Source organism: Eleutherodactylus coqui, chromosome 12 (assembly GCF_035609145.1).
Source record: "Eleutherodactylus coqui strain aEleCoq1 chromosome 12, aEleCoq1.hap1, whole genome shotgun sequence".
NCBI classification, from domain to species: domain Eukaryota; kingdom Metazoa; phylum Chordata; class Amphibia; order Anura; family Eleutherodactylidae; genus Eleutherodactylus; species Eleutherodactylus coqui.
This window is the reverse complement of record NC_089848.1, coordinates 110,765,186-110,790,931: the sequence shown is the minus strand read 5'-3', so window position 1 is coordinate 110,790,931 and position 25,746 is coordinate 110,765,186. Positions and strand designations below refer to the sequence as shown.

The following is a 25,746-nucleotide window of genomic DNA, read 5'->3' as shown; positions in this document are numbered from 1 at the left end:
TATACTCGGTCTGGCGGGCTGAGAGACCTGAAAGTATGCGGCTTCTCTCGTTTTACTTTTAACCCCTTCATGCTCTAGGATGTACAGTTATGTCCTGGGCATGCAGGGTTGTGTGTGCAGCGGGATCAGAAGCCGATTCCGCTCCGTAGACGGTGGGTGCCGGCTGTCCTTGACAGCCGACACCCGCGATCAGTGTGAACACTAATCGTGGGTATTAACCCTTTCAATGCCACTGTCCACTTTAAGAGCAGCATTTAAATGCCCTGATCAGTATTCTGGGGTCCTAAACACCCTCCCCCCCCCGCAATTCAATCACAAGGTGCTGTTCGGTTGCCATGGCATCCTGGGGCCTTCTGACGTTTCCAAGGGTTACCAGGGCTTATTGCCTATCAAGTCATGTCTGTGGCATGGTTTGGTAGACTGGCGGTCAGACTGGGCTAACTATGATAATGCGTTATATACTGTGAGCGATCAAACGATCGTAAGTTCAAGTCCCCTGCGGGGGACTCAGAGAAGACTGGAGAAGGGAGTTTAAACAAAGGTTTATTATTAGAAAAATAAAAGGTAATATAAGTTAAAAAATAGCATATTTGGTGTCGCTGCCTCCGTAAACGTCCGATCTATCAAAGTAACACATTATTTATTCCGCACGGTGAACGCCACAAAAAAAACAGAATTGCACTTTTTTGGGGTTCCCTGCCTCCAAAGAAAATAATAAAAAGCTATGAAAACTCGTAGAAACTACCGGACGTCACACAAAAACAAGTCGTGGCTCTTAAAAGACGCGGGCAGAGAATACGTTAAGTTTTTTTCAAAAATACTTTATTTTTTAAAAGTAGTATAAAAAAAAATATATATAAATTTGGTATCTCAAAGCTGTTCAAATCCTGTGGTTTTTTTCCGTTTCACGCCGCCTGGAATTTTTTTTTACGTTTTTCAGCAACATCGTACGGTATATTAAATTTGACCACTGAAAAATACAACCCGTCCCGCAAAAAACAAGTGTTAGGACTTTTTTTTTTTTTTTTTTTTAATGGGGAGGAAAAAACATGTCGTGTCCTTAAGGGGTTAAAGGAACATGCGACATTCAACAGGTATAATAATAGACGGAAAGCGATTCCCTAACAAATAATGTCCGGAGGATGGGCAGCGGCACAGAGCCGAACTTGGCAAATCTATGAACGCGACTGCATGGGCTCCCCGCGTCCAATCCCTACTGTCATCACCGGTGACTAACGCAACCGGTCACTAATTTAATAAAAAATGATCGGCGCGCTGGGAAATTATTTGCAACTCTCAGGTGTTTTCTGCCATATGTGCAAATCTATTCTAAAAGGTCGATCATAATTCAGTCGCCTTCTGGTCTGCCATGATGTAACGCCGCTGACCGCATTCACCGCCACCGGCTAATGAGACCTAGATCGGAGTCTCGGCCCGGCAAGTAAAACAGTTCAGTCAGAAGTCCCTCAATTTTCCAGAGATTAGTTTTATGGTCCTGCGCGGAGTTAATTAATTTAAAGGTAAAGCCGAGCCGCGTCTACGGGGAATGTGCTAAAGAGATCAACCCCCCAAATAATATACTGATCAGTTAGCGAGGGCGTCTGGAAACGACAGAAATCCGGCAGACGTTTCTTTTTATACTATGGCTTAATTAAGGTTCTCAGGCGCTCCATAAACTGGGATTAAAGGGGATGTCCACAGAGGCAAAATCCTTATCAGAACCCGCAGTGTCAAAAACTCTACTTCCTGCCCGATTCCCACACGGGTCATGTGATAAGGACTAACGCTCTGCGCTCGTGATTCTGTGGTGCATATTGCATCCAACGGCTCTGATTGGCTAAGCTATGGTGCTTGTGAACCAATCACAGACAGTCCTTCTTGGAGGTAGGGATTTTGATCCTCCAATCCAGGAAGGGCTGGCAGAAGACTTCAAGCAAGTCTGCCGGAGCTTTAGGGGAAAATACGTGCCAGAAACGACAGCGCCCCTAAGGTGATGCATTATTTTTTTTTTGTGTGCAGCTAGGGCTTATTTTCAGGGTAAAGGTTATATTCCAAAGCCCCCCCCCCCCCAAAAAAAATTTTTTTAAAACAATCCTCGCAGGTGATGCTAAAAAGTCACACGACTTTGTAGCACCACAAAATCGTGGTATCGTTGCAAGACAAAGTAGCGATATCGAACAGACCACCAGTGAGATATGGCTGTGATTTTCTTGCGGCAACATCGCGCCGCCTGCGTGAAAGAGGCCTAAAAGGACAATTACTAACAGGTTCCTATAGAATCATCACACGACTCTCCCCATTGCAGACGGTTGGAACTAAAGAGAGACGTACAGAAAGAAGGGCCGGACGGCGCGGTCAGGAGCCGCGGTATACAAAGACGTAACCGGCACGAATCCCTCCAGTAAGGATTACATAAGAGCAGATAAACTGATGGTGAACCCGACAACGGCGCCAGCTGCAGGAAGAATCAGCGGAAACGTCTTAAAGGCTCCTCAGAGGACCGCCGGCCGCTCCGTGGAAACACAAACATACCGAGTTGTAATGGAGCGGACGGCAGATCTGGCGAGGGGCGGCGCACTTCATGCCGCATTGCCCAACTACTTTCAGCGCAGGTATAAAAGTGAAGCTTCAGGTCGGAGTCACTGTTTACATTAATGTACGGAACTTGATTAACAAGCAATTAACATTCACATCATAAAGTGAGTGTAACATGAGCCGCGCAAATGACAGACTGCGAAACGCACGTACAGCGACTCCAGCGCCCTATAAAGGCGGTTTTTGATCAACGCATGCAGTAAAAGTCAATTAGTTTCAAACTGTCCAATGGGTGATTTTCCTGCTGGAGCAGTGTGGGCGCTCTGCCCGTCCATCTCCACAAACGAAACGCCACGCGCAGCGGCGCCCCCTCCAATCTGGTGCGGTGACTACTCCTCGGGGGAGCTGCAGCAAGCCGGATGACCACAGTGGATCCCACCCACTGCGCATGCGCCGACTCCAGACATGTGGCGCATGCGCAGCCTGTGGACAGCTTGTCGTCTGGAGGGGTCAGCTATTGTGGTCCACAGGCTGTGCAAGCGCCACATGTCTGGAGTCGGAGCATGCACAGTGGGTGGGATCCGCTGTGGTCATCCAGCTTGCTGCAGTAGAGGCACAGCACCGGATTGGAGGGGGCGCCGCTGCGCATGCATCGCTTCTGAGGACAACTGCAAACATTTATTCTGGCGATCATTGGCATTTTTAAGAGTCTCTAGCGGCATCTTCTACTGCGGCAGATCGCGATATGTCCAGATTACAGGACATCACTCGGCCCGAAGTGGCTGAACATGAGACGGCCTAAGGATATGTTCACATGTTGCGTTCTGGCGTGGAAACTGGCGCAGATGCTGTTCCAATGTCCGTATCCCATTCATATGAATGAGGATCTGGATTTTTCCACCATGGATTTTAAATACTTGCTGCAGGAAAAAGTCCCTTCTTGACACGGATTTCAAGTCGCACGTGCATCAGGATCTCTACACCTGGATCCGCGAAACAACATGACCTTACAGCGGAAACCTGGCACTCGGCTATGGCGGACTCCAGCCAGAATATTCCACGTTGGATTTTGACATTTGCGCACTCTTAGGCCCGTTCACATGAGCGGATTTTCTGTCCGCATTCAGCACCTTTACTGACTTATTACGCATCCCACGGACCCCCTGCGTTATACGGGTGTATTACGACATGCGTTTAGTTTCTTTTAATGCAGGCCGTGTTTCACGCCATTGCTTTTTCTTGCGCACTATAAATTCGATGGTCTGTGACAAAACTGAGATTATTTGGGCCTTCTTTGGTTTTTTTTATGCGTTTTCGGATGGCACATGGATGCAACATGGGTGTAATAATAAAAAAAAAAAAAGCACATGATACACGCAGGGAAAACGATGCGCTTTTCATAGACCAAAAGGGCATACCCGTGTTCGATCACCGATTGCGAAGTAAATCCGCACCAAAAGTTCCGAGCGGACTTTCAGTTTAACCATTACAATGAATGGATGGCATTTCCACAACACACAGATCATCTACATATTTACCAATAGCTCCAACAGTCTCTCTTTAAAAGTGCCCTTCTTAACCCTTTGCAATCCAAATTTGGATTCAGAGTTTCCTAGGGGGTTTTCTTTTTCCACCATTATACAATGGCGCAATCTGCTGGCTAGAGCCAGTACTGCAGTATGGGACATGCTGGAGGGGCCCCCGACAACAGAGTGACCAGTAATATACAGTAAGAATACCCTGCTGGACGTCTTCCGACATCAGAGCTGTACAGCCTTCTATCAGAATGTCTTCAGACGCCAGACAGTGGATTGGAGAGGGTTAAAGGGAACCTGACATCCCTATGCACACCGCAGACTAAGTTATGGTGCTCATAGGGCAGGTCTGAAGGAGTCTGGGATGTGCTTTGTGTATTTACTCGGCTCCTGTTCCCGCGGTCACCCAGTAGGCGGCTATTTCAGCAGACTACGTGTGTGAGTGCAACCTGCAGAGACGAGTCATCTGCACGGTCCGCATGTGCAGTTCCACAGGTGCCAGCGCAGTAACAGGGAGCCAAGCCCATCCCCGGACTCCTCAGGACCGTCCTACATTCACCATATCATAGATTATGGTGCTCACAGGTGATGACAGGTTCCATTTAACAAACAGTAGCTAACGACTAGCTAATATCAGGGCATGGTTAGGAGGTGCGGGTGGAGCATGTGCCCCGGGTGCCATGGGGTGGCCAACCGATCACTTAAACTGGGTCAGGGTATTTAGACAAAGGGTTAAGCTAGAGAAGTGCATTTTTGCTCTGGAGGAAGGAAAGGCTAGCTAATATTAAATATCTGATGTAATGGTATACGGGTCCAGCAATTAAAAGGGAAGTACGAGCATGCACGACCTACACAGTAAAAGCGGCCCACCGGTGACTCGCGAGCTTGGAAAACCTCTTATGGACACCCAGAAGCGAGTTCAACAAAAACATTTTACCAAGCGGAGTATTATACAGTCTATGAAACCACTTGTTCCTATGAGAAGAATTCTTTTAAAAAAAAAAGTTCCTCGACCGTTCATTCACTTTCGGCGCTGCACTTTCCAGATGCTCAACATTCTTGACATCAGAGTGGAAAAATTTACTGTTAGTCTAGAGAAATCCAATATCGCCATTCTTGTCATATCCCTCATAGCTTCATTATTAGAGCAGGTCTGTGGAAGCCATAAAGGGCCGTTAAATGATTAAAAAATATGGTCCTCGTGTTACATCACTCTTTACATACTTGAAAGCAAGAACGGCGTCCGTACGTAGAAGGCGAACGTCTGCCTTATAAAACACAAGTATGCGCGTTTTCATTAAATGTTTGTATTTGGGTAAGAGACACCAAAATTTTCAACTTGGGCAAAAATCCTTTTTACGGCAACCTGGGGGTATTAAAGAGTGAAGAACATAGATCGGCGGCCCAGAACAACACCGTAAAGTTTAATGGTCTTCATAAAAAGGACAGCAATGCGCACATTTTCCACTTTGTCAAAAGTAAGTCAGTGTTACTTCATCCTATTTCTGAATTCGGGCAGGATCACTAGACGACCCCAATAAACTGGCGAGTTACCGGGGCATGCCTTAGCGGGCATGGAGCAAGATCAGATGTTCCTGATGCCTCTACTGCCGGGGTTTCTGAATCTAAGGGTCTGTGCGCACCTAGTGGAAACGCTATGGATTTCCCGAAGCAAAACCTGCGCCAGACTCCGCACCACGGGTGAAGATTTTGACTCAAAATCACTTGCGAATCCCCAGCCGATTTCCACCTGCACATAATGGCGCCCATCTCACCTCCGAGAACTGAGCGCTCGCTGCTTACAGCAACACCGCAGCGCGCATCGTCACCCGGACACAGCTACGGAAAGCCTTCATCCCTTTGTCCAGTGACAGTTAATGTGGAAGTGGGCTGCCAGTCTCCGGGGGAAACATGGTGGCGCTCCATAGTGGTTTACGGATGACGGTGTGCGCTGCACTCAGTGCTGGCAGGGAGTGCTCAGTTTTTGGAGGTGAGATGAGCGCCGTTATATGCAGGCGGAAATCAGCGGAGGAGTCGCAACTGATTTTGAGTCAAAATTTTTGCCAGTGGTGCGGATTTTGATGCAGTTTGTGGTGCACAACTGCTGCTAATTTTGTTGCGGATTTTCGAAACTTCTAAAAATCGCTTGCCCCACAGTAAGGGGGTGACATGTGCCTCTTATCTGGCGCCAGTGATCCATTCTTCTCCGCTCCCTATTGAAACAGGAAGCGTTGACGTTTGCGTTCATCGATCACATGATCTCTGCAACCAATTTCTGGCCTCAGCGGTTCAGCGCAATTGGCTGCAGCTTTTACATGAGCAACAAACATGAGGTCGTCACTTCCTGTTTCAGTAGGGATCGGAGGGGGAGGGACCAGGTTGGAAGCGCCAAACCCGAGGCACAGTGGGAGAGTGAGCATTGATTATTTTATGTTTCAATGCCATTCCCTAACCCGGAGCAGGTTTATTTACCTCTTCAGGGTATGTTCACACGTGTCATAAATCTCACTACTGCTGCACAATCTTAAGGCCCATTTAGATGCAATGATTTTCGCACAAAACTCGCTCAATAGCCATCTTTTAAGCGATATCGTTGTGTCTTAATGTGCCCATCTTTCAGTTTTCTGTCAAACAATGATCTTCAGTTCATCTTAAAAGCCAGCTTTCATCAGAACAGCTGATAAGCAGGACTGCAAGCTGTGTTCTGTCTGGGGAGAGCTGATTACATTGTATCAGCTGTTCTCAACTGTCAGCCCTGCCAACAGAACAAAAAGAATTTATTCAGAGAACAGCAGGTGGTCCTCTGAATAAATGCGACTCACAGGCTGCTAATTGGTACTAATAGGCATTAGTACCAATTAGCAAATTATGCAAAATGATCGCTAAAAGCCATCTTTTGAGGGATCATCTGTGTGTCTAAACGACCCTGTTCTTGATGTAAATTTGCAACACATTTCATGGTTCCAATTAAAGGTGCGAATTCCATTGTGGGTTAAAGAGCATTTTGGGTTTCAGACAATCCCTTTAATTACTCATTAAAAACACCGAAAGCAGATCTTTAGGATGCGCCATAAATAGGAGATCCGTGGCTGTGACCACAGAGTTGCTGGAAGTCATCAGGTTAGTGGACGTCTACACGAGCAACGATGCTTACCTGTGTCACTTCCTGCGCCCGTCGATAACGCTGGCATGGCTGCAGGCAATCACAAGTACAGGGCAGGGAGAAGACAAATCCGCAAGGCAAAGGTCAGACGTAGAGGTCCTGCGGGCTCCGTCGTACGCAATGTCTGCAGCTTGATCGCTTCACCCTAAGGAGAGAACAGAGACATCATCATTTGTACGGTAGAGCCGCAGCTGCGCCGTAAATTGCGGCACTTTAAACACGTTAAAAAAAACCTCTCAAATTATGAATATAGGGCTGCGAGCGGTAAAAACGGGCCGATCGTCATCTTGGAGGAAGTCTGCGGTGAAATGCATCTCGTTTGGCGCAGGTACTAAAATCGAGGAAGAAATAATTACGTGTGATTAGACAAAGGTGAACAGGGAGACGGACGGAGCGTCCGATGGGAGCTGCCGCGTCCGCCAATTATTTTTCTCCCGTCTTTACTCATGCAGTAGGAAGCCGGACTCCTCATGCTTCATGCTGGACAGGAGGCAAATTTATCATCCTTCTACATGTATCGTTTGCTTCCATTGTCACCTTGTTTTGTACGTGAATACATTAGAGTCATAACTTAATGGAACGTGTAATAATTGCGCGGTTCCACGAGCGGTAGCTTAAGATAACGCCCCCTAATGGTAGATGAACACCCGGCTTGTAGTGTGCACAGCGCCACACCTGCCAGTCTGGGGATCAGCCACTGCGATCACCCGTTCCAATCTACAAAATAGGATGAGATTCGCGCAAATCACATTAAGAGCGCGAGCATCGTTAAATGGCTGCACATCCAAGTGGAAGAATGTATCAAGTGGGGAACCACAAGGCTCTGTGCTAGGCCCAGTGTTGGTCAACATTGTTATAAATGATCTGGAGGAGGGAATTGTGGGAAACTGATCAAATGTGCAGATTACACAAAGCTTGGAGGGATAGCTAACACTAGGGAAGAAAGAGAGAGTATTCAAAAAGATCTAGAAAAGCTTGCACAGTGGGGAGCGACTAACAGAATGGGATTTAACGAGGAGAAATACAAAGTCCTACATCTGGGCAAGAAAAATGAAAAAAAGCACATACAGAATGTAAGGAAGTGGGCTAAGCAGCAGCAAATATGAAAAAGACTTGGGTATACTAATAGATCATAGACTGAACATGAGTCAACAATGTGATGCAGCAGCCAAAAAGGCAAACACAATTCTGGGATGTATTAAGAGAAGCATAGAGTCTAGGTCACATGAGGTAATTATCCCCCTCCACTCTTCCTTAGTCAGACCTCATCTGGAATACTGTGTCCAGTTCTGGGCACCCCACTTTAAAGAAAGACAGAGAAAAACTGGAGCAAGTTCAGAGAAGAGTTACCAGGATGGTGAGCGGTCTGCAAATCATGTCCTATGAGGAATGGTTAAAGGATCTGGGAATGTTTAGCTTGCAGAGGAGAAGGCTGAGAGGAGACTTAGTAGCGGTCTACAAATATCTGAAGGGCTGTCACAGCGCAGAGGGATCAGCCCTATTCTCATCTGCACAAGGAAAGACTAGAAGCAATGGGATGAAACTGAAAGGGAGGAGACACAGATTAAATATCAGACAGTGAGGGTGATCAATGAGTGGGACAGGTTACCACAGGAGGTGGGGAGTTTTCTTTCAATGGAAGTCAGAGGCCAGATGTCTGGGATGATTTAGTGAATCCCGCACTGAGCAGAGGGTTGCTGCATTTTTTGTGTGAAGGAGACATTTTGAACTCAGCAATATTGAATGCAGCTCAAGTTTTTCTAATAGGAAGGGGTCGCATGTATTGACTCACGCTGTCAGTTTGCCCCATCTTTACTTGCTTAGGAGTTAAGGGAGGGTAAACTTTCACAAAGCGCTTTACATGACGTGTTTAATGTGCAGATGGCTGACTGTTTAATCCACTCTTCCTGAACAAGCCTAAGAACTACAGGCGATATTCTTTCACAGCGCTGTAGGATTCGCCCTTTCAGGTGAACCATATTGCAAATTATTTTTGCATACACAACAGATATTAATGGCACTTTGTGAAAATCTACCCCCATTTAAAGGGGTTGTCCCACTACTAGCCATTTTGCTGCAGGAAGCAGACAGCTCTGTACATGGTGTAGTGGCTTGGGTTGGTACTGCAGGCTCAGAGACCAAACTGGGCCACTGTGCATTGTGCAGAGATGTCTGTTTCCTGCAGCAAAACGGCCAGAAGTGGCACAACCCCCTTAACTCCTAAATAACACGTCCAGTGCGTTTCTGGGTCAATCCAAGCAAAGCTTGATATATCAGAAAACCCGAGCTCAATACAAACGGTGGATTCCAAATCGGCCGTTGAAAACGTTTCCGCCACCAGAAAAATTACGCAGCCTCCCTCCCAATTAATACTTTTATACATTGGAGGTCAATTTTCTCCAAATTACACCAGTTAAGCAGATGTGTCCAGACTTTTGCCTCACACTATATATTTATATACAATACACAATAATATCATTGCTGCAATTCACATACAAAGAAAAGTTCTGGGATTTGAAAGCTCCAGTGCGTAGGAAATTGGGCAGACAAGAGGTGCGCCAAACTGTTCTCATCGGTCATGAAATCTGCCTCAGCGACAGAGAATGAACAGACGACCCGCCGGAGCTGCCAAGAGTCAATCTGTAGGATCTCCTGGGATCGCTGGTAGAGGAGCGGGCCACAAGCTGAGCGAGCGGCGGTGCCAAGCGGGCTTGGCCTGCGTTCGGAGTAGAACACCTCCGGCATGTACTCTGTCTCCCAATTACAAGCATTATTCCGAGGTGCGCGGACTACGGATGAGGTCAGCCGGCCCGGGGATTTGCTTAATAGATGATGGCCTGCTGCGTTCTATGACATCGGGGGCTCGTAAACACCAACACATGTATGTCTTTGGGTTATAAGAATGACGTAACTGAACCGGTAGTGATGTATAGCGCGGTGCGGCGGGAGCCGTTTAGCAGCAAGAAACACAAGGCCAGCAGTTTTTTTGCTTCTGCCAAAAGGTAAAAAAAAACAGTTTTTCTAGTCCGGGTGTCTGGTGAAGGTCAAAGGTAAATCATGCGAAGATGATCGGCGCCGGCGCCCGGCTCTGCTGGTCCTGAGCGGTAAAGTTACTCAAAAAAGGAGAATTTCCTGCTTTGCGGTCGTAGAAATCCGGATATCTGCGGTAGTCAGCGAACTAAATATACAGCAAAGTTTACCTTAACGGCGATAACTTTCTGCCAGAAGTGATCTGAAGCCATTGAAAAGCTATTCTTCTCTTAACACAACAAAAAACATTGTTACCCTCTTAGGGACCGGCCTATTTTGTGCCCTAAGTACCAAGTGATTGGCCATAACCAGTTGACAGCCGTATGAGGGCTTGTGAGGGGTCTGGGACTAATGGCCGGCTCCGAGGTCCTTATAAAGTGCTGCAGAACTTTTATTACAGAAATTCCTCCATTGTTTTGGCGTTTGTTTTCATGGCGATCACCATTCAGTAAAGATCACAGGACTACCGGGTGTTTCTGGTGGCGCCACACGGCTGCACTACAAGCTACATCCATTATGATTCACAGGCATCGCACACACAGCTCTACTACATCCATCCTGATTATCACACATTACACACACAACTCCTGGATACAGTGATCAGCCCCTGGTCACGTGATCCCTGACTCCACCCACACAGGTGATCCCATGACTGTGACGTCATCACAAGGTCCTGGTAGCAGCTGTTGGTTTATCCAGTACTTTCTATCAAACTGCACAATGGCTCCTCTACTAGCAGTGATGTCACCACAAGTCCTTCAGCCCGCCGGATCTCTGTGGTGGTGGTAGGTCGGTGTCTCCTGTCAGGACTGCCGAGTTGTGTCTGAGATAATACCGGCTTAGTTGTGTTCTCATTGTGTTGTTCTTCTGTTGGTCAGAATCTGTTTTATATATACTGTAGGACCTGTGATGATGTCACCAGGGGGCGGAGCATGAAAAGCACCTACACACATACATACTCCCGGACAAGTGGTTGTTTGTAATTTGAGAACGCTCCTATCTAATCATTACGATTACTGTGATACTAAGTTTATAGACAAAACAGCAACTGAATCTGCATCGCCGCGTTCCAAGACCCAGAACACTTTTATTCTTCCGTCGGCGGAGCTCCGTGTGGGCTTGTTTATTACAGGAAGAGTTGTAGTTTTTACTGCTACCGTTTTGAGCTACATGTGACTTTTGTTACCGCTTTTTATTACTTATTTTTGGGAGAAGAACAAAAGAAAAATAACAATTCTGAGGTTTCTTTTTAAAATCCTTTTTACAGCGTTCACCGCGAGATGTTTTCACTGTCTGGGTCGTTACCGACGCCGTGATATCTATCATGTATTGTCTTTTCAAAAACTTCATTGCCATTTTATCCATTTTTTTAAAATGGTTTTTGTTAAGAAAAACGTGTATTTTTTTTAACTTTTTTTCCTTTCAGTTAAATGTAATTAAAGGGGTTGTCCCGCGGCAGCAAGTGGGGTTCAGCACTTCTGTATGGCCATATTAATGCACTTTGTAATATACATCGTGCATTAAATATGAGCCATACAGAAGTTATACGCTTACCCCCTCCGGCGCTGGCGTCCCCGTCTCCATGGTGACGATGAAGCCTCTTCTCTGGTCGCACGAACAGTCGCGCTTGCTCACTGAAGGATTCCTCTTCTGTCTCCCTCTGGGCTCACGAGGTGCGTCCTGGCTCCTCCCTCTTCTCAGCGTCATCGTAGCTCCGTCACGTGGTGCCGATCAGCCAATGAAGTGGCTGTAATCGGCAGTGGAACGCAAGACTGGAGAAGAAAATCCACGGTGCACCATGGGAGAAGACCCGTGGTGCACCGTCGGAGAAGACCAGCGGCGCCATCTTTGAAAGAAGAAAAGAAGAATCTTCAAAGCTGCAGAACGGGGATGCAGGTAAGCGAATTATTAAAAAAAAAAAAAAAAGATTCTTTTTAACTGTGCACAAGGTCTGTTGAAAAAAAAATTTTTGATTTCGGCGCGGGACAACCCCTTTAACTTTTTTACGTGTTGTTTTTTTTGTTTTTTTTTTTTTGTTTTTTTTTTAAAGTCTCTGAAGGGGACTTGACGATGTGATCGTTTAGTTGCTAAGATAGTACACTGCATTACTTATGTAGTGCATTTTACTAAGCCTATGATAGCAGCCTATTAGACTGTAAAGGAGGAGGGGCCTAATAAGTGGAGTTACATGATAGACATGGAGACCTCTGTCAGGCTTCCAACTGCCATGGGAACCCATTGGAACCTTGTAATTGCACTGCACGATACTGCTGGGTGACAAAAAGAGCCTCCTCCCCGGTCATCCCCTGCGCTGATCCGATGCAATATACCAGAAGAAAAATCGCCGTATGCATCCAAGCCGAAACCAAACAGAGCCCGTTATAGTAAATAGGGTCCTAAAAGCTCTATTCGCAGCATCAACTCATGCAATATGGAGCGTACGGGCGGCGCCTTCATGCCCCACGCGGAGCGTACGGGCGGCGCCTTCATGCCCCACGCGGAGCGTACGGGCGGCGCCTTCATGCCCCACGCGGAGCGTACGGGCGGCGCCTTCATGCCCCACGCGGAGCGTACGGGCGGCGCCTTCATGCCCCACGCGGAGCGTACGGGCGGCGCCTTCATGCCCAACGCGGAGCGTACGGGCGGCGCCTTCATGCCCAACGCGGAGCGTACGGGCGGCGCCTTCATGCCCAACGCGGAGCGTACGGGCGGCGCCTTCATGCCCAACGCGGAGCGTACGGGCGGCGTCTTCATGCACAACGCGGAGCGTACGGGCGGCGTCTTCATGCACAACGCGGAGCGTACGGGCGGCGTCTTCATGCACAACGCGGAGCGTACGGGCGGCGTCTTCATGCACAACGCGGAGCGTACGGGCGGCGTCTTCATGCACAACGCGGAGCGCACGGGCGGCGTCTTCATGCACAACGCGGAGCGTACCCGTGTGATACATGGGTAGGCGCAGAGCACTTCCGTCTGGCAATGCCAGTGTTTACAAACATCAGTAAAACGCTGCCCTTTATCGATACGTTCGCGGGCACGAGCCCTTAGGCTGGGTTCACACGGGACGGATTTCCAGCGGAATTCTTGTGGATTGGCAGCACCGAAAACCCGTGGGAATTCTGCTAGAAAACCGTAGCTGCAGGTTTTGGAGCGGCTTCGCCGCCTGCATTTTCGCTTTGGCCATCTCTCTCCAGAGAGGGGAGGGAGGCCACTGCGGGGAAAAAAATAGATATACTGCATCGTTAATTTCTGCGCCGCATGGCTGTTTTTGCAAAATCTCGTCCACTTTGCTCGCTAATACCGGGATTTGGAGCCGCGTGTGAAATTTCCAACTACTGGCACCCTGAGCAAACCGGGAATCCAAGCCCCCCCCCCCCCCCCCCGAATGCCGCGGGTGAACTGAGCAGCAGTGGACATGCATGAACACCACTCCAATTCCTTCTATTACAACGTATCTGGGATATGCAGATCTTAGGGTTGCTGATGCCAGACCCCCAGTACCAATGTATCCCCTATGCACGCCTTTAAGGGCCTTTTACGTGAGTGAATGATTGGGAACAAATATCTATAGGTGCCACCAATCAGCTGTCAAACAAGTAAATGCAAACACACAGAACAAGAGGGGACACACTAACTTCTATGGAAGAGTGATATGTGATCTGTGCGGGGAGGAGGTGAGCTGTGACTATTGTGAATGGTGGCTCCTGTGTTATCTGTATATAGGTGTCACCTCTCAGTGTAATCCTGCCTGTACAGGGAGGGGAGGAGGTGAGCTGTGACTATTGTGTATGGTGGGTCCTGTGTTATCTATATACAGTAAACCCTTGAGTAGCATTGCTTTTAAGTGACACTATTTTCAACTTAAGTCGGTGTGTCAGAGCAACGGCGGTCCCTCAAATAAAGTTGCATTCCTCAGATAAGGGTGCCAACCGCTCCATGACCTCCGGCGCCGCTCAGTGAGCCGGCGCACAGCTGATGCCGGTCACTTCCTTCTGCTCCTGCATCAGCGTGCGCCTACTCCTCCCCCTCTCCACTGTGCACAGTGCCGGCTGAACGTTGCTGTGTCTGCCTGCCTCCTGACACAGTACAGCAGCTGAATCCCCAAAGTGCCGGCTGAACGCTGCCTGCCTCCTGAATCCCCACTGTACTGCATAATGTAAGGACTGTACAGATGAGTACAGTACAGTAAAGAAACGTTTGCAAATAATTACTGCAGTCCTATGTCAAAGCACAGATAACACAGTGATACGTACTGCTATAATGATGTCCCTGCAGTCCTATGTCAAAGCACAGATAACACAGTGATATGTACTGCTATAATGATGTCCCTGCAGTCCTATGTCAAAGCACTGTATGCTAAGCGTTCAAAAACCTTATAAATGTTAATTTATTCTTTACAGTTGTGTTTTATAGTCATTCAGTATTATTGTTTTTGGTAATAAAGACCAGTGTTATTCTTTATTAAATGGGGTTTGGTGTGTTTTTTGGAACGTCTAGAACCAATTAATTGGATTTACATTAATTCCAATGGAAATAATATGCTCAACTAACATTGATTTCTACTAAAGTCCATTGCTTCCGGACCTTAGTTGAGGTTCTACTGTATAGGTGTCACCTCTCAGTGTAATCCTGCCTGTACAGGGAGGGGAAGAGGTCAGCTGTGACTATTGTGAATGGTGGACCCACTTATCTATTTATAGGTGTCACCTCTCAGTGTAATCCTGTCTGTACAGGGAGGGGAAGAGGTCAGCTGTGACTATTGTGAATGGGGGCCCCTGTGTTATCTATATATAGGTGTCTCCTCTCAGTGTAATCCTGTCTGTTCAGGGAGTGGAGGAGGTGGTGAGCTGTGACTATTGTGAATGGTGGGTCCTGTGTTATCTATATATAGGTGTCACCACTCAGTGTAATCCTGTCTGTACAGGGAGGGGAGGAGGTGAGCTGTGACTATTGTGAATGGTGGGTCCTGTGTTATCTATATATAGGTGTCACCTCTCAGTGTAATCCTATCTGTGATGATAATGAGATGAAGGTTGAGAAGTTTTCTCTACAGAACAGGAAGTGTCAGACTATTATTAAGCCTAGTGGTCAGTGTGAGAATTGCAGGAGTTTTTTTATGTAAACTATAGATGGGACACTGAAGGTTAAACAAAACAAGAATTCTCAAACCCGTGTGACATAAAAGCTTTCTACAAGAAGTCACTTTCTGAACGGTGCAGGAATGGAGGACTGTTGGTACGCTCGCTCGCCCCCCACACATCACTCATATTGCTGTTTGCAGGGGGACGTGTCAACAGCCATAATCTTTGCATCAAATAGTAATCAGCCGGCTAATAAGCTTACTGCTCGTTAGTGGCTGCCCTGTCTGTGGTTGGGGAGATCCTAGCTGCGGCCTCCGTGATACTCAGTAAATCCCAGGCAGGAGGACTTGGCAGGAGTCGCCTCTTCTGGAACAAGTGCGCTCCGTCCCTGCAGCCGGCGCTGATAAGACTGCGAGATCTCAGCAGTTTATCCGTGCGTCTCAGCGGCGCGGAGTGCAATGTGACATCACAGGAGCAGCACAAGACACACATTTACAACTGTCTTCAATAATTAAGGGTGGAACGAAGGAGGAAACTCCGGAGCCTCCCCGAGCCGTCAGCTTGGCCTCACAACAAGGGAGCGACCAGATTCAGCTTCTACTATAAGCCGGTGATTCATCCCTGCGATTCCCCAAATCTGCGTATAAATAGCTGTGTTTTCCTCTCGCAGTGACAGCGCTATTAGTCAGCTTGGAAAGGAACGTGCGCTGCAGCATTCGGGGGAGCGCGGGGGCGGCCGGGCAGGATTGTCAGGCCGACACAATATGGAGATGAAAGTTGGGCAAGACTGTCCAGAAATCCACAGCGGCCGCCAAGGACACTGTGCAGATGGAGGACGAGTTGTGGCGAGGGTCGCGCTCGCTCTACGCAAACACTCTGCGTGGCGGCGGCGAGGAATAACAGCTTTTTAAAGGACCACTCCAGCGAACACACGTTTTTCATCCCTGCCCCCTCAGATGATTTCCTTCCGCACTCTGGGGGTCTCCGTTGTGTATTGCAGCCACTTTCCTGCAGTACAGCCCCTGTCTGATGCTTATCAGGCAACATCTTGAGGGTGAGATTTTTCATTTTTACATCCATCAGCACATCATTCGCTAGAGGCTATACCATTTCTGTCTGCTGGGAGGACAGTAGGATTTTCATTACCCTCTACACAAGCTACAGTCAGGGTGATGAGCTGTGATCATTATCAGTAAGGGCTCACTCACATGGGCATATGGGGACTGCAACCAATATGTACATTTGCATATTTTAACCCCTACCCCTCCCTAGCCTATACTGAACCAAAATAAGACTTGCTGCTTTTTCTTTTTTTTAAAACAAACAACATTTCTGAATGGCCCAATGCAAATCAATATCAGGTATCATAATGTAGAATACCGGCCCCTGCGGACAGGAAGCTTCTTGTAGTCCCTGCAGATTAGATGGCGGTGCTGACATGTTCTGACCGGCTGACAGGAAGGGGTCAGCGATTCATGCTGCTTGCACAAAATTCTGACTTCCCATCAGCAATAGAAATCTGGACCCATCTGACCAGGGGAAGTTTTTCGGAGTCTTTCTGTTCCTCTTAGACACAATGGTGCTGGAACTGGTCGTCTGCTGTTATACCATCCGTACGGGGGAACGGCGAGGAGCTCCAGCATTCGGACACGTTAGAATCCTAGAATGGTAGAATTGGAAGGGACCTCCAGGGTCATCGGGGCCGACCCCCTGCTCAGTGCAGGATCACTAAATCAACCCCAACAGATGTCTGCCCAGCCATTGTTTGAACACTTCCATTAAAGAAGAACTTACCACATCCCGTGGCAACCCGTTCCACTCATTGATTCCCCTCACTGTCTAATATCTAATCTGTGTCTACTCCCTTTAATTGGAGCTCCAGCGTTGTATTCAGCTGACTGTGCAGCCTGTTGGTCAGAACGATTCCTGACATCCTCCTCCGACCCCTTTCAGGGATGAGTTGTTTCCGTTCACAGGATCCCCTGACGCTGGATGTTTTCCTCGATTGCGCCATTCTCTGTATACTCCCCACACTGTTATACAATAAAAGCCCCCACGGTTGTCAGTGAGACCCCGGCTAGTCTAGCACCAATGACCCGGCCTCGCTGGAAGTCGCTCTGATCGCTGGATTTTCCCATCTAATCAGGATTCATGCTTAAAACTTGTCCCGTGATTTTATGCCGCACTCTGGGGTCACGGGGAGAATTACCATACAGTGTAGCGCCAATCATGAGAGCACCGAAGGCTCTGATAGCGGGCCGTTCAGTGTATACCCCGCACATACAATCACTCACGCAGTCCTGCACTCTTCACAGACAGGAGAAGCTGCCCATTGTTGGACTGCGGCGGCGAGAACTTCTCATCCATCAGCGCACAAACTCAAACACTCTTGTTTAAATGGGTACAAATCCCCTCCACGCCCTCCAACCCGCTGGTCATAGACCCCCGCCCCCTCCGTGTAGCTCTATATGTGGCTGGACTTGTAACTCTGTGGTTTGAACCATTATGAGATGCTTGGGCTAAATCCTCTAATTTTGGCATTCTTCTTTACTGTCTCACCCGTCTTCCCATCAAAGGAGGCAATTACTGGGCAGATCGGATTTAACCTGCTGGGGCTGCTCTGCGGAAGGCGCTGATGGCAGAACCCTCACTGGTCATCATCTGCGATGTGAGATTCAGAGCATTACTGGTGAGTGACCAGGTCACGGCAGCCGGTCAATGCCAAAACAAGGGGCGCCATGACAGCTGACCGAGTCGTAGCTCTGCCATCATACAGAATTATACACTCAGGTGATTGACCTGAAGCCGGACACAAGACGAGCCCTTAGAGAATTGGGGTTCTCCAGTATTTTAACCAATAACCACACAGCATCTTAAAATCTGCCCTAAATGGAAGATGTACGCAGCGTGAGGTGAGAAATGGCGCCCCCCTCCACAACCCCCCCCCCCCCCCGTCATATTACAGGTACTGAAAGCACCAATACACAGAATAGCCAACACAAATTTGTACCATTAAGACTTGTCTGAAGTGGCAGAGAAATAGTGTCCCCAATAATAAGTGCCCCCCCCCCCTTAGTGGTCCCAACAGTAATAGTGACCCACTTAATGGCCACAATAGTAATAGTGCCCTGCAGTAGTAAGTGCCCCATTTAGTGGCCCCAATAGTAATAGTGACCCACTTTAGTGGCTCCAGTAGTAAGTGCCCCCCTAAATGGCCACAAGAGTAATAGTGACCCACTTAATGGCCCCAATAGTAATAGTGTCCCCCAGTAGTAAGTGACCCCCTTTAGTCGCCCCAGTAGTAAGTGCCTCCAATAGTAATAGTGGCCCACTTAATGGCCCCAATAGTAATAGTGTCCACCAGTACTAAGTGCCCCCCCTTAGTGGCCCCAACAGTAAGAGTGACCCACTTAATGGCCACAATAGTAATAGTATCTATCCCCCAGTACTAAGTGCCCCCTTTAGTGGCTCCAGTAGTAAATGCCCCCCTAAATGGCCACAAGAGTAAAAGTGACCCCCTTTAGTGGCTCCAGTAGTAAGTGCCCCCAATAGTATTAGTGACCCACTTAATGGCTCCAATAGTAATAGTGTCCCCCAGTAGTAAGTGACCCCCTTTAGTGGCCCCAGTAGTAAGTACCCCCAATAGTAATAGTGACCCCCTTTAGTGGCCCCAGTAGTAATAGTGAACCCCTTTAGTGGCCCCAGTAGTAATAGTGTCGCCTGTTGATATCAATGTGTTCTATTCATTCGTATTACACTCACAATATAGTGTATTTACGCCTGTATTTGGCCCCTTAGGACGGTTTTTGTAAGGATGCATTTCACGTGGGCGATTTTCCTGCACGTTATCTGACCAACTGGGATCTAGTCAGATATTGTGTGTGAAAAGAACACTTTGCTTTCAACAAGATTGATAAATCGCTGCATGTCCCATTTTGGGCGATTGCACATTATTTCCCATGGCAGCAAAAAAATTTTAAACAGTTTTTTAAAATCAGAACAAACGTGTGTGTGGATGCGATGTCACGTACGATGCCATTATTCTATTTTTTATTTTTTTTTGCTGCCATCACTAAGCGCACGCTGCAGAGATGCGTCACACTTGAGCAGAATCGCAGGTTCAGGGGGTGATATCTGTCCGACTGACTAGGCCTGATATTGCCCTTGTCTACGTAAACGCAGCCGCAGGTAGGTCTTTGTACGGTTATGCCCACGCGGGACGCATCTACTGTGGAATGTCCGAGGCACAAAATCCACGGCAAAAAAAAAAAAAGCGTTATATTCCGCAGCGCATCCGATGCAGCAACCGACACGCTACAGGCTTAAAATCTGCACCGTATGACAATTCCCGCGCAGGTTTTTTCTAAGGTGTGCGAACGACATTTTGAATATCTCATCATATACTTTGCATAATCCGTACCAAAATAGGACATACCGCGAGTTTTTATTTTTTTCCACACGTGTGAAAAAAAACGCATGTCTGAATGTCACAATGTAAATCAAGGGACTTTTAGCGCTGTGTACCCCCAGGCATCACATGCAGCCCCCATTCGCCCCAAGTCTGCGCCAACGCTTCTGCCATCAACCAAACCAGCGCAGTAACCGCTGAACACGACAGGGAGAAAAACGGATGCGAGTCGCGTCCTTCAATGTTCCAATGACCTTATAAATAACAGATGTAACAAACCAACAGATCTCCGCGCCTTCCAGCGATTTTATATCCCCCCCCCCCCCCATCCTAAATCTCCCTTTGAACTGCTGGAGCTTTATAGAACGAACACGCCGGCAAAACGTAAAGAGCGCGAGCCAATGAAATATCGCCCGGTGAAACGTTAATATATTTCCAGCCCTGTTTGGGTTGGCCGGGATCCCCGCGGACCCTTCGGAATTCGCTATCAGAAGCCAGTCCGGAGTATTAGTGACTGCTGTATGGAATCGATTTGCCGCAGCACAGAAATACCAGCTGTTACAGGACGTCCTGAGAGGGATTACCGAATATTCTTAAATTGAACTTCAATCCATCTTTCCATAAAAACTCTAAGCGAACGCCAGGAACGTAGCGGCAGTATCAAGTGCACCTGAGGCATTTACAATACCCCGCAGGATTCTTACAACCAGCCTTTAAAAAGACTTCTTTTTGAAATTTCATTATTCCAGTTGTTCCTTGCTTCTATATATCACACTGTATCAGATTATTTTTGGCTTCTACTAGGTGGAAACAGTGATATGTTAAATGTAGTGATACATAGTTGAATTTCCACCAGGCCCTTAGTAACCTGTCAGGCTCCTGCAGCAAGTGTGCCATCTAGTGGCGAGGAGGATAGAAGCAGCCCAATCTCTGAGGACAGCCGTAGCTTTAAATATTAGACGGAGCGCATGAAGACCACCTGGCCGGGGGGGCTCGTGTGATGCTACAGGATTGCAATATCCGGCGGGCTGCGCTAACCGCGTCCCGTTTAGAGTGCGCCATTTCTGACTGCGGGGCGGTGGGATACCTGAAATATGACTTTATGGTAGAAGTTTTGTAATAAATTTCAGGAAGAGCCGCGAATCTGCTGGATGTCGTTGGAAATGCTCTACGGCAAGAACTCTGCACGTCATAGCGGCGCACGGGGAGGATGGGTCTGGGAAACCCCGTCCACCAATCGGCCACAACACTAGAGGGAAGCGCTCGTCAGTTCGGAAGCTCTTAGCCATCCGACGCCGTAATGTAATGCACATTTCCACAGCTAGGGGGCTTGTCCAGTAGTAAACCACTGATGGCTCATCCTCAGGATTGGAGCTCCAGGAAGATAATTTGCATATTCCCAATGCATTCTGGGAAAAGCAAAAAGTCACTGTGAGTTGGACGATTGCCGGGTTTAACCGAATCTATCTACTTAGAGGTCATCAGTAGACCACATACTGAGTTTTTAATATTTAATGGCCGGCCTACATGGGTGTATTAGAATTGCGTATGTACGTGTGTATAATATGTGGTAAATCGCACGGCAAGTCGCATACATTGATAGTTGCTGTTCCACTCACACTTGTGTATATCCGTAGCGTATAAAACATGTATCAAGAAAAAACGCACAGTATGTTCTATCTTACCGCACAGTACATGTCAAAAGCCCTATTGATCTCTATGGGTGTGCACGAAAATGCTGTATATACGTAATTACATTGATTCCGTGCGGCGTTGTTACACAATGTTGCTAAGAGACAATAGGACAGCGGGGAAAAAAAAGGAAAGAAACCAGGAAGCCGATGCGTTACAGCGTGCGCGAGTTACATTGTCATGCGCAGGAAAATATGTAACAATACGCTGTGAAACGCCGTTTCCCACCCCGGTAAAATGCTGCTTTATACGCAGTTTTACTGTACATCCAGGCCTAAAAGTAACATCTTATAGGTTAAATAGCATTCCGAAAACTCAAGAAGTGACAACATGGAGGGGAGCGCCGCCATATGGTGATCGGTACCGTATGCTATAGGTTTACAGACCGGCCAGAAATGTAAGCTTGTGTCTCTACTGGAGGAGAATAGCTACATTGTAACTCATTTAAAATGGTTTCACACGGGCGAGAAAAATCGTGTGATTTTCGCCTGATGCGAGAGCCCGTAAAAAAGTGAAACCAACGACTTACAACGCTTTCCTTCCCATCTACAAGGTTTTCTCTCATGCACGTCTTATCTTTCCACGGTTTGCTTTTTTTTAGCTCCCATGTTTCCCTATGGAGCCTCCTTTTTACTTGCGCTGTGATGCGATTTTAACATTAGAAAGACCTATTGACTTTCGCATTTAAAAACGTGTGATCGTCTTGCACGATTTTAAAGCGGACGGCAGCGAGGAAGGATTATTCTTAAAAAGAAAAAAGGATCGCTGGTGCCCAAAAATCGCAGGAACAAAGATGTGATTTTGCGGCGATTTTCTCGCGGCAAATTCGATCACCCATGTGAAACTAGCCTAAGGCCCAATGTCCATGGGTGTAATGGAATTGCGAAATCTGCGCTGGGGACCAGTGTGGACGATCCGCAGTTCAAGCCGCCCCTAGAGAAATATGGGCGTCCGCAGCTCAACTGGTCTGGAAAGCCAATCGCAGCAAGCTCCATCTCAATGCAGTTACCGCAATGTCAGTTTCATCAATGTTAGCCGTCTGATCCGTGGCCTGACTGCAATTGAATTGTGGATGGGCCGCGGATTCCGCAGCAAAGCAGGAGTTTTTTTTTTTAAAACGCACCGGCCGGCGCTCCGCACTCATCCGTAGTAAAGAAAATAGAAGACCCGGGCGGGCAAGCAGTGTCCTCAGCCACGGGCAGGGTCTGATTCCGCTGCGGATTCCCGAATGTGGAATCCATTCCGCCCGTGGACGTTGGGTCTAAGGAAGAGGAGGATTTCCTTGACAGCAAAAATAACTCTTCAGAATGTAGAAGGAGAAGAAATGTCCAGCGACCTGCAGAAGCCGAGGAATGGAAGCATGTGAAGTTGTGGGGGATTCTCTACTGAGAGGAACAGAGGCTGCTATCTGCAGACCTGATGCCTCACGAGAGGAGTGCTGTCCTCCAGGTACACAAATCACAGACGTGTCAGATAGGCTGTCAAGACTCTTCAGTCCTACAGAACACCACCCATTCCAACTAATACATGTAGGGACACATGACACTGCGAAAAAGGACCTTGCAACTATCTGCAGAGACTCTGAAGACCTCGGAAAGAAGATGAAGGAACTAGGAGCACAGGTGCTCTTCTCATCCATCCTCCCAGCGGATGGCCATGGAATAAGGAGATGGAACAGGATTCTAGAGGGGAACAACTGGCTACATTGATGGTGCCGTCAGCAAAGATTTGTATTCCTAGACTATGGAGTGAATTACCTATATGATGGACTGCTTGGTAGAGACGGGTTGTACCTTACAAACAGGTTAACATATATTTGGTGGGCGCCTTGCTTCACTCATTAGCAGAGCTTTAAATTAGAACAATATGGGAAGGGAAGTGAAAGGTAAAAATATCCAGCTAATTAATACATTTGAGAACCTCGCTATTAGAAGTGGAAAGAAAGAACAAAGACAAAATATTCAGAAGGCAAGTAGAGGAGGAAGAGACACCGATCACAAACTAACATGTTTCTACAGAAATGCCCAGAGCATGGGAAACAAACAAGGAGAGTGGAATGTCTGTATGGATGCTGATCGTCTGGATGCCAATAGGGAGGTCACTATTACTACTGGGAATACTTTGGGGGCCCCTTGTTACTACTGGGGCCAAGAAAGGGGACACTATTACTACTGAAACTACTATGTTGGTCACTATTATTACTGGGGCCACCTATGTAAGGGGCAATTACTACTGGGACCCCAATGGGGGAAAATATGACTACTGGGGCCACTATAGGGATCACCAAGACTACTGGGGCCACTGTGGGGGGGCATTATTACTACTGCTACCACTATGGGGGTCACTACTAGAGCTTGTTCCCACGAGCACAAGCACATTCTGGTCACGAAAATATGCCACGTGTTGTGTGCCCAAATACACTGTATATTTGTGCACACACAAAAAAAAGAATGCAGAGTAGCAGATTGAATTTGAGAACCAATATGCAGTGAATTTGCAGGTTTTCTGCGTATTCACTGCATATTTGCATGGGTCCATTGACTGTAATGCCCTATTGCGGTGCGTAATGCTCATCAATAAATCATGCGCCATACTTGTTTCAAGTGGTCGTTCATCATGTGAAAATATACACGCATGTGAATGAATCCACTGAAATCAATGGGTTCTATTCACTGCGTTTTGAAATATGCTTGTGTGAAAAAGCCATTAGTATACAGTCTTAAAATTACAATCAGCCTTTTGAAGGTAATCATAAGGCTGATCTGGTCTTCAGCGAAAATGAGTTTGATACCCCTGCTTTGGGTTGTTTACAGGATGAAAATGGTGAATTGGTTAAGAATGATGTTAAAGGGGTTGTCCCGTGAAACCAAGTGGGGTTAAGCACTTCTGTATGGCCATATTAATGCACTTTGTAATATACATCGTGCATTAAATATGAGCCATACAGAAGTTATACACTTACCCCCTCCAATGTTGGTGTCCCCGTCTCCATGGCGCCGACCGAAGCCTTCTTCTGCCTGGATTAGACGCGCTTGCGCAGTCCGCTTCTTCTGTCCCGCTGAAGGGGCCGCTCTGGCGTGCTCGCGCCGCACAGGTCTTCTGCGCATGCGCAGACCAGCTCTCCTGGCGCCTGGACGCCGGAGTGGCTCCGTTGAACAAAGCAGAAGACCGCACAGCGCAAGCGCGTCTAAAGGAAGGAGAAGACAGCGTTAGTCGGCGCCATGGAGACGAGGACGCCAGCACAGGAGCAGGTAAGTGTATAACTTCTGTATGGCTCATATTTAATGCACGATGTATATTACAAAGTGCATTAATATGGCCATACAGAAGTGTATAGACCCACTTGCTGCCGCGGGACAACCCCTTTAAGGAGGCCGAACTTTTAAATTTATATTTTGTATCTGTTTTCTCTCAGAAAGTAGATGGAACATCAACTGATCTTCCCTGTGCTATTGGAGGAATAAAGAAATGCAGGTTATCAATAAGCAGATAGATGGTGAGGGAACACTTGGCTAACTTAAATGAGCCCAAGCCTCAAGGTCCAGATGAATTACATCCTAGGATACTGAAGGAATCTCTGAAAATTCCTTGAGAACAAGAGAAGTCCCAGATGACTGGAGAAGAACAAATGCTGTCCCTATCTTAGAGGGAACAAGGTCGATCCAGGAAACTACTGGCCTGTGAGCCTGACTTCTATACTGGGAAAGATCTTTGAACTTAGGAATTACTCCAAGTAACCAGAGCCAGCATGGGTTTGTAACAAACAAGTCATGCCAGACTAATCTAATTTCCTCCTATGACAGAATCACTGACTGTGTTGATCAGGAAAATTCAGTAGATATAGTATATCTTGACTTTAGTAAAGTATCTCATACCATCCTTTTAGAAAATAAATGACCAAATATGGGATTGACAAGGCGTCTGTTAGGTGGATTCACAACTGGCTGAGTGATCGTACTCAAAGAGTGGTCATAAATGGCTGCACATCCAAGTGGAAGAATGTATCAAGTGGGGTAACACAAGGCTTTGTCCTAGGCCCAGTGTTGTTCAACATTTTTCTAAATGATCTGGAGGAGGGAATTGATGGGAAACTCATCAAATTTCCTGATGACAAAAAGCTAGGAGAGATAGCTAACACTAGGGAAGAGAGAGGACTTAAAAGATCTAGGCAAGCTTGAACAGTGGGCGGCGACTAACAGAATGGTATTTAACAGGGAGAAATGCAAAATCCTACATTTGGGCAAGAAACATGAAAAAAGCACATACAGAATGGGGGGAATTGGGCTAAGCAGCAGCACATGT

General features: G+C 47.3%; 1 protein-coding gene across 1 annotated transcript in view; it reads right to left on the bottom strand.

Moving 5' to 3' along the window:
- Nucleotides 1-25,746, bottom strand: part of MPP7 (MAGUK p55 scaffold protein 7) — a 329,284-nt gene that overhangs the window by 220,093 nt on the left and 83,445 nt on the right. Inside the window, exon 3 of the mRNA XM_066585695.1 lies at nucleotides 7,225-7,378. Coding sequence (XP_066441792.1) covers nucleotides 7,225-7,261 — 37 coding nt within the window. The 5' untranslated portion in view covers nucleotides 7,262-7,378. The remainder of the gene's footprint in view (nucleotides 1-7,224; nucleotides 7,379-25,746) is intronic.